The sequence below is a fragment of the Arachis hypogaea genome, chromosome 19 (assembly GCF_003086295.3).
Source record: "Arachis hypogaea cultivar Tifrunner chromosome 19, arahy.Tifrunner.gnm2.J5K5, whole genome shotgun sequence".
Classification (NCBI taxonomy): domain Eukaryota; kingdom Viridiplantae; phylum Streptophyta; class Magnoliopsida; order Fabales; family Fabaceae; genus Arachis; species Arachis hypogaea.
The window spans coordinates 25145745-25155503 of NC_092054.1; the positions used below are offsets into that span (position 1 = coordinate 25145745).

The 9759-nt window shown below is 35.1% G+C and overlaps 1 protein-coding gene across 3 annotated transcripts; it reads left to right on the forward strand.

The window, feature by feature from the left end:
- The first annotated feature begins 5076 nt into the window (after nt 1-5076).
- LOC112776396 (pto-interacting protein 1) lies at nt 5077-8790 on the forward strand. Of its 3 annotated transcripts, none has more exons than XR_011877368.1 (8): nt 5077-5575; nt 6086-6179; nt 6425-6669; nt 6758-6884; nt 7131-7404; nt 7661-7885; nt 7977-8063; nt 8489-8790. XR_011877368.1 is itself a non-coding variant. In XM_025820551.3 (8 exons), the coding sequence occupies exons 2-8, from the start codon at nt 6095-6097 to the stop codon at nt 8615-8617; spliced, it is 1080 nt and encodes a 359-aa protein (XP_025676336.1). In that variant the 5' UTR covers nt 5077-5575; nt 6086-6094; the 3' UTR covers nt 8618-8790. The 3 variants fall into 3 exon arrangements, 2 of the variants coding, with proteins under 2 accessions (XP_025676336.1, XP_029151494.1); XM_025820551.3 differs by having other exon boundaries at nt 7661-7793; XM_029295661.2 differs by lacking the exon at nt 5077-5575 and adding an exon at nt 5647-5901 and having other exon boundaries at nt 7661-7793.
- The last annotated feature ends 969 nt before the right edge of the window (nt 8791-9759 follow it).

Here is a 9759-nt window from a genome sequence, read left to right on the forward strand (position 1 = left end):
TCAAGTAAACCATATTCAAGTGAGATGAGAAAGCTAAGGGATACGAATTTTATCCACTTGAATGTTGTGAAGGATGATGGTGACTTAGGCGGAGAGGTCTCCAACAACTTTGGCAAGGTGATTTCAAGCTCCATTCCCTTGTGCTCTTCCTTAATAACTTCCACCTCTTTGTAAGCTTCTTCAATTTCAACCTCTTCCTCTTGGTAGCTTTCTTCCAATTCAATTTCTTCTTCATTACTCACCAAGGGCATGGGAGGTTGTGCTTCTTCTTCTTTAATCTCTATCTCTTGATCAACCTCTTCAAAGTCTTTAGCCATGATATGCCTTGGAGGTTGTACACCCTCTTCAACATCAAATTCAAATGTCTTGGAAGGAGGTTCTATGACTGGACTTTTCCATGGAGGTTCTGCATCTCCCAAGTCTTCAACCACTTCTTCCTCTTCAATAATTACTGCTTTGTCCAGTTGTTTTAATATAAAATTGTACTCATCCTTGATGATTTCCTTTCCATGACAACTCCTTTCAACTATTCCTTCATCTTCAAGTACAAAATCCAGCTCCTCCTTATTGACTTCCACCTCTTGATAACTTCCTTCAAGGGTCTCTCCTACCTCTACTTTTAAGGCCTCCTCTAGCTTCTTATGAAGTATGAATTTGCGAAGACGATCCATGCTCTCTTATTTCATGTCAATAGCATGACTGGGATCATCTTGCTCTTGGATTGATGGATGTGGGTGCTCTTCCATGGAGGGTGGTGATGGGATAGGAAGATCATTATGTAGTTGAAAAGGAAGCGCACTAGAGTTTGAGTGTTGAATATTGGAGGTAGAGGGTTGGTTCATGTGGGATATAAGATTTTAGAATATAGAGGTGAGACTAATGATGTTAGAGATGAGTGTGTTGTTATCCAATGGAGGTTGGGGTGGATAGAAGGGTTCAATTGTTGGGAAAAATGGCTCATAATACGGAGGTGGTTCTTCTTGATAAGGATATAGAGATGGTGAATATTGAGGTGGTGATTCTGGGTGTGGTTCATATGGTGGTTGGTGTGGTGGATAAGGATTAGGGTCATATGGGGTGTTTGGTGATAAGGGGCTTGTGAGTATGGTGGTTCAAAGTTATGTTGAGGAGGCGGTTCATAGGCATATGGTGGGTTTGTTGGTAACCACAAGGGGTCCACTATATTCAGCATCTTGGTATGCACCCTGGAATGGCTCTTGACCATAGTAATTTGGTGGAGGTTGGTTGTCATGAAAAGGTCCACCATAACTATTGTCTTGGTATGCATCATAGAATGGTTGTTGGTTATAGTGCATTAGAGGGGGTTGTTGCCAAGAGGGTTGATCAAATCCTTGTGGCTCCTCCCATCTTTGATTCTTCCAACCTTGATGCCTATTTTCATTATAGTTTCCATTCCTTACAACAACATTGAAACCAAACTTGAAACCAGAGGGGTGAGAATTCATAGTAGCTAAAGAAAATAAAAATTAATAAAAATTAATGAAAATAAAGTCTTAAAACTAGAAACACTAACAAAGAAACGAAAAAGCAAATATTTACAATAACCAATAATAAGGCACACGTTTGCAATTCCCCGGCAACGGCGCCATTTTGAATGATCGGATTTTCTGCTAGTAAAGAATTTCACAAATAAGCTCTCGTTGCTAGTATAGTTTCTAAACCAACAAAGAATTCTTTCGTACAAAAATTTGGTTGTCACAAGTAACAAAACCCAATAAAATTTATAACCGAAGTATTCAAACCTCGGGTCGTCTCTCAAGGAATTGCAGGGAGGTATTATTATTATTGGTTATGAGTTGTGTAAATTGGGGTTTTTGAATTAGGGAACAAGAAAATAAATTGGCAGGAAAGTAAATTAATAACTAGAAAAACTCTTGGCAAGGTATGAGAACTGAAAATCCTATCCTAGTTATCCTTATCAGGTGTGATGAAAGTTGTTATTGCTCCCACTTAGTTAACCCTTACTAAATAAAGAAAAGTCAAATGGACTAATCAATTTGATTCCTCAAGTCCTAGTCAACTCCTACGGAAAGACTAGCTTTAGAGGGATCCAAATCAATCAGCAATTTCCAATTTTCAATCAACAGTTGAGTTTGACAACTCAAGTATCACCAATTACTCAATCAAAGCCAAAAGGGAAAAAATCCAAATTATTTATATCATAAATAGAAGAAAACAACCATAAATCTGAAATACATCGAATTGCATTAAATAGAAAATCAAATTAAACATATGAATCCATAAACCAATTTGGAAAAATAAACAAACTAAAGTAATAGAATAAATAAAAGTAGAAGAGAAATTAAATTAAAGGAACATTGAACCTGGAATTGAGAAAACGAAGAAATTCTAATCCTAAAAGAAATTCTAAATCCTAAGAGAGAGGAGAGAGCCTCTCTCTAGAAAACTACATCTAAAACCTAAAAATTGTGAATAATGAATGCTGTCTCAATGAATGGATGGATTCTCCCACTTTATAGCCTCTAATCTGTATTTTCTGGGCCGAAAACTGGGTCAAAAACAGCCCAAAAATTACCTCCAGCGATTTCTGATACGTCCATCACGCGGCAAAGTCACACGTACGCATCGTCCATGCGTACGCGTGGATTGAATTTTTTCCAGGTCACGTATGCGCGTGATCCACGCGTGCGTGTCGCCTATCTTCGGGGAAGCTATTGCAAATTATATATCATTGTGAAGCCCCGGATGTTAGCTTTCCAATGTAACTGAAACCGCCTCATTTGGACCTCTGTAGCTCAAGTTATGGTCGATTTAGTACCAAGAGGTCAGGCTGAACAGCTTTAGCAATTCCTTCAGTTTCTTGTATTCCTTCCACTTTTGCATGCTTCCTTTCCATCCTCTAAGCCATTCCTGCCCTATAAACGCTGAAATCACTTAACACACATATCAAGGCATCAGATGGTAATAAGAGAGGATTATTAATTAGCAATTTAAGGCCAAAGAAGCATGTTTTCAATCACAGCACAAAATCAGGAAGGAAAACGTAAAACATGCAAATTCTATGAATAAGTGTGAGAATAATGGATAAAATCCACTAGATTAAGCACAGGATAAACCCTAAAATCGGGTTTATCAGCTATCCTAGGAAAATTAAATCTGGCATAAAACTTAAACAATTGATTATATTTAGAGATAGAAAACCTACTTGGAACACGAATGCACAGAATACGAAAGAAGAAAACTCCAATTGATCTTAGATAGCACCGTCCTAATAAAAAAAAATAACTTATTAAATTCACAAGGTGAAACTAATTCAACAAACTAAATAAAATCTCTCAACTGCTCAAACACTCTTAATCGCACACTACTTAACCTACCTTAACTTAATTTAATTTCTATTTACATTAAATTAACATAACAAATTCTAATCACAAACTTCACTACACTAATTTAATCAATATTCTAATAAAATACCTAACAAAACACTAAACTCACTAAAAAATCTGAAAAAATAAAAAACTATAGCAAATCCAAATCGCAAATTTCATTACACTAATTTACTCAATAATTTAATAAAACACGTACCAAAATCCTAAACTCACAAAAAAATCTGAAAAAAAAATAAAAAAGACTATAGCAAAATTACCTCTGAGGATGGCTGCAGGATGGTGGAGGCATGGTAGTGATAGGAGGCGGCAGTGATGACAACGTCACCACCACCGACGGCCATGAACCGACGGCCACAAACACGAACAGTGGTGGTGGGGCCGACAGCTCCAGCAGCGACAACGTACAACGGCGGCAGCAGTGGAAGCTCCAAGTGGTGGTGGTGACGGCGGCAACTTCAACGCCGAAGAGAGAAGACAAGAAAATAGAGAGAGTTCACAGAAGTGAGGGGGAGGGTTTCGCATTTGAATTTTATCCCAATTTTACCGTCGAATTTACCGGCGGAAATTTCCATCGGTAAATCTCCTAAATACAGCGTTTCACTAAACCGATATACTGGTGGCCAAATTTGACGGAAGATCCATGGATAAAGTCGGTGCTATTGAAATAAAATTTTGCGGCACTGATTACTGTTGAATTTAGTGGCGGAATATAAAATCCAATGATAACTAATTCTGGGAAATCTTGCTCGTATCCGATGCAAAAAAGCCATTAAATCCTCCGATAATGGCCACAGCTAAATCCGACGGTATTCAACGCGTTTTTTGTAGTAAAAATAGGGACGATAATGATCGTGTCTCACCTGCAATACGCCGCGTGGGTGCACCTGGACTACGGCGTCTCCTTTCTGTTGCGAGTCACGTCGTCGATGCGTCTGGAACCGCGGATGATCACCTCTCATCGCCGTCGAGCAAGCCATGGCGCTTCTCCCCTAATTTTTGTTGTTTACAGAGAACGGGTGAGAGTGAAAGGGTGTGGTGTGAGTGAGTGAGTGAGTGAGTGAGAAAAGAGAAGAGAAGAGATGAGAAGAGAAGGTTATACGTTTAATTTGAAGGGGAAAGGAATATGTAATTTCACTTTTTTTGCAGCCATTGTTACCAATCCTTGCCACGTCAGGTTCTTACATTGTCAGATCACCTAGTTTCCTTATTGATTTAGACGAAGTTAACGTTTAGGGATAATTTTGCTAAAAATTAAAAACGTTAATGATAAAATTGAATGTAATTAAAGGTTAAAGGTATAAAAAAATATAAACATTAAGAACAAAAATATATTTTATCTAAATTATTAAATAATAATTTAATTAAATATTTTAACTTATCTAAAAATTTTTAAATATTAATTTTACATCAAAATAACTCCGTCTAAATATCTATCAAATTTAAAATATCAGATACAATCATACATATAAATTTAAAAAATTTTTTCAAATACCCCATTATATTAGTATTTCAATAAATTTTAATTATTAATCTTAATTATATATTATATTTTTTATAATTAAGATTAATAATTAAAAATAATTAAAACACCAATGTAGCGGTTCACTTAAACGTTTTGCGAAACTTAATTCATGAAATTTGGAGCAACATAGTTTAGTCTAAAACTTTCTTAAGAAACCCCCTGTCAGCGTCGGTTTCTGTATATTTGCCATAAGTCAAGTCTGGCTTGCGCGGTCGGCGCACAGCACGTAAACGGCGAAAAGAAGCCTGAGACCAAATCATTATGTATTTCATTTCTTTAATTGATTAACCACCAAATATTGTGATATGTTAGAATGCATATGACTAAAATAGTAACAGCTTAATTATTCTGATTCTTAAATCTGAAGTGGACAAAAATGAAAAGAATGTCACAATAATAGATAAATAATAAATCCATGAGTTAATAAATAAATTAATAGAACAGTACCAAACACAGCAAAGCAAAACACAACAGTACTCAATTGCTCGTAATTCCGATTCCAAATCAAAAGCGAGTCGAGAACTTCCTCCAAGTCTCCAACTGCCAACCCACCCATCTTAAACTACGCACCCCCTCTTCTTATCCTGCGCCTCGTTTCAGCTACGCGTTATAATCTGATACCGTTGCTTCTTCTCACCGAAACTGAGTTCTCAGCTGCGGAGCTTTTACCTTTTTCTTTCAGGTACTCATCGATCTTTCACACGCTTCAACTTCAGTTATTATCTTTTCTTTCTTTACTCTTTTTTTTTATTTAATCAAATTCGCAATTTTCAGTTTCGTAATCGAATTCGTTTGCATGTGTGTTCTTTTGTTTTAAGTTGATGAGCATTTTCCGGCAAGATTTGATTTTACACTGATCTATGAACTGGCTTTGATTTTAGAAGTGGTTTTGCTCTGATTGGTGGAAACTGATTTGTTGATCCACCTTCATTTTAGCTGCATGTGATTGCTATTGACTTACTGAAGTGATTATGAGCTTTTTCGAAGTTGAAACACTGATGTTATGCTGTGAGATTTTCGTTCTTCACTTGCCATCGTGTTATTTGTGAAATTATGGAAACAATTGCAATTGAAAACAGAATAGTAACACATGCAAATGCAGTTGTGAATGGAATTTTTTTTTTCTTTTTAAATTTATGTTTAGCTTTAAAAGTGAACAATTACTGATGGGCTTATGAATTGTATCCGTCAGAAAAGAATCATGAGTTGTTTTGGCTGTTGTGAAGAGGATGATTATGCCAAGTCAGTTGAAAATGGAGGACAATATGCCGTGAAAAACCCAGCAGGTAATTTGGCCCATTTTAGCTAAAGGATTACTTCAAAGATGATATATGTATATAGGTCTCATTCGTGCAATTTGGTCGATATTTCCGTGTCCATCGTTCTATTTCAATTGCATTGGATTTGTAGTAGTATATGGTTAAGATGCTGTAATTTGATGCTCAATTAGTCAATTTCATTAGTTTGTTTGATATTGTATTACCAGGAACTGAATTTTGGTGAAAGTGTTGTGATAAAATCTTTTGTACAGGGAATAATGGAAACTATCATTCTTCTGAAACCGCAAAACCGCAGACCGTTAAAGTCCAGCCCATTGAAGTTCCTGCTATACCAGCAGATGAACTAAAAGAAATTACGAATAATTTTGCACAAGAGGCTCTGGTTGGAGAGGGATCATATGGAAGAGTATATCATGCAGTTCTTAAAAGTGGGCAGGATGCTGCAATCAAGAAGTTAGATGCTAGTAAACAGCCTGATGATGAATTTTTGGCCCAAGTAAGTGCGTCAACCTGTGCTTACTATTCTCTGACACCTCATTGAAGTTGTTCAAATACCATGAACCAGGTGATTTTTTAACTTTCAGGTTTCAATGGTATCAAGGCTGAAGCATGAAAATTTTGTTCAGTTGCTTAGTTATTGTGTTGATGGAGGTTCCCGAGTTCTTGCTTATGAATTTGCTGCTAATGGGTCTCTTCATGATATCTTACATGGTATTATACTATATAGTGTTTCCTTTACCTTGGTTGAATTAGAAAAATGTTAACATCCATAAACGCTAGCTGAATCTTTCTGTATGCTAGAGGATCTGAGTAGAATTTATATGTTATTTTTTTTACATCATTTTTCTTTTAGTGCCTTGACAGGCAGTGTCTCTACATGAAATATGTTATTTGTTTTTTTCTTGGTAAGAAAAAGATTCTATTCATCTGCTTTAATTATTACTATTATTGCTGCAGGCAGAAAAGGTGTAAAAGGAGCAATACCTGGCCCAATTTTGACATGGGCACAGAGAGTGAAAATTGCTGTAGGGGCTGCAAGAGGGCTTGAATACTTGCATGAGAAGGCTGATCCCCACATTATCCACAGGGACATCAAATCAAGCAATGTACTAATCTTTGACGATGATGTTGCTAAAATTGCAGATTTTGATTTGTCAAATCAGGCTCCTGACATGGCTGCACGTCTTCATTCTACTCGTGTCCTTGGAACCTTTGGTTATCATGCACCAGAGTAAGATATGAGTATCAATTTTTCATGTTATGCATTAGAGTAAGATATGAGTATCAATATATGCACGTCTTCATTCTACCAGTTGGTTTTTTTCATAGTTGACTGGACAAGCATTTGTCTATTCACATACATCATTTTATGTTTCTGCATCCAATATAAGTATATAACTTAGTCATTTTATAATCTTGGACATAATATTTCTTCGTTATGTAGTGCATTAGCTTCAACTGCTAAATGTTTAATGTCATGGATGCAGATATGCAATGACTGGGCAATTGAATGCTAAGAGTGATGTTTACAGTTTTGGTGTTGTCCTTCTGGAACTTTTGACTGGAAGGAAACCCGTTGATCATACACTACCACGTGGACAACAGAGTCTGGTTACTTGGGTATTAGTTTATGCTATATGTTTGTGTCAGCCCCACAGTAAACAAAAGAAAAAGTAAACAACAGTGAAAAGAAAAAAGGAAGAAAATGCAGAGTTTGAACCTCTTTACTGTAATCTATTGTACTCTTTTCCAATAAATTTTGAATGTAGGCTATGCAGCTTATCATAGCAACTTGTATTTCAGGCTACACCAAGACTTAGCGAGGATAAAGTCAAGCAGTGTGTTGATCCGAAACTTGGAGCAGAATATCCACCCAAAGCAATTGCTAAGGTGTTAATCACTTAATCTATTTAAGTATATCTTTCTCTTCCTTTTCACCTTTATATGCCCTTTCTGAGCTAGGGTGGTGTTGATGTTTGTGGAAGTGTTTTATGACATATGTTTACTTGAAATATATGTTTATGAATTCGGAAACTATGCAAAAGAAGCTTGTTAGAGGCAGTTACAGAATTATTTTATTGTTGCTGAAGTAGAGCAGATCTAGCTATTCTGCTTTTGCCCAAAATTTGAATATAAAATTTTGTTATGATCTCTTTTAGGGGGAAATTTGTTGAATATAAATCAATATATACGTAGTTTAGTTTTAAGATTCATCATCAGGGGTATTTATTACACTAGAAGAAGACATGTGCCCTCCAACTATTTTACACAAGAAAATATTTATGTATAACAGCATGGTGCTTGTCTCATTGTAGATGGCTGCTGTTGCTGCGTTGTGTGTTCAATATGAAGCTGATTTTAGACCAAACATGAGCATTGTAGTCAAAGCTCTTCAACCTTTGTTGACGGCACGACAGGGACCTCCTGGTGAAACACCAAATTAATCTCTGTCTCTGTCTCTGCCTCTCTCTCTCTCTGAGTATGTGCGCGAGTGTCATGCAAAAATTATAAGAGATTGCTACAGGAGGCGATGGTAAATTGTTCGAACATGATTTGTGCCCAGTGTTTACATTATATTCATTTTGTTCATAATTCATGAGGTTCTTTTTAACGTTTCCACGTTTCATCTATTCTTTTTAGTGTTACTTGATTTCTTGTTTTACATTATGTTTTCCATTTTTTGGATTAATTCTCTTATTATTCTTTTTTTTTTCATCTAACTAGAGTGTGGCCATTAAGAAATTGTTTATGTTCTAAATTTAAAACTAAGAAATAGAAGTAAATATTTTTGAGGATAGCATCACTCATGACTGAGAAAACAAACGTGCTTACATAGACATAAGAAGTTAGCATTCAAAGAAAGGCATGTAATGTTATTTTTATTTTTATTAAGTATTATTATCTATGATTTGAAAAATTTGTTTAACAATTTGCAATATCTACATTTGATAACATATTTGCTTGTTATTAAATTAATTTGTATTCTACACGGGGTGACAGATTTGATAGTTGATTTATTTTTTAGATTTTTTTGTATATATAACATGGTTGATGGTCATAGTATAAACAAATTATAGAATAATATATATTTTAGTGTGTTATAAAAATTATTAAAACTTTATGGTACATGTTATGATAAATAAGTTTACACTTATTACTGCACTTATAACAGCAGCAAACTATTAATTGTAGTAAAATTAGCATTATCTGTGCGTTATTGAGCTATTCTTTATTGACTTATTCATTTTAACATTTTAATCCAACTCAAAAGTGGTTTTTTTTTATAAATGTTTTAATCAGTAAATATTTTATTGGCCAAAATATTTTTTTTTGGTTATCCACAGTATTTCCTAATCTGACAGACTAAAGACTAATCTGTCGCGGATCGGAATTCTATTTAAGGATTTGTCGCTGGGTAATGAGTTGCTGAATGCATAAAAAATTGTATATATAAAATTAGTTTATTAAATAATAAGCCGGAGAAAAAAAAACATTTGCGAAAAATATAAAAAAACACCTGAAAAGTACAAAAATACAAAATTTTGTAAGAATATTTAGATAATTAATAAGAATGTATATATAAAAA

Coding starts and splice junctions, on each gene's coding strand:
- LOC112776396 (XM_025820551.3), top strand. CDS start 6,095: ATGAGTTGTTTTGGCTGTTGTGAAGAGGATGATTATGCCAAGTCAGTT. Junction 6,180..6,424: donor TGCCGTGAAAAACCCAGCAG/GTAATTTGGCCC, acceptor TCTTTTGTACAG/GGAATAATGGAAACTATCAT. Junction 7,405..7,660: donor TTTGGTTATCATGCACCAGA/GTAAGATATGAG, acceptor TCATGGATGCAG/ATATGCAATGACTGGGCAAT.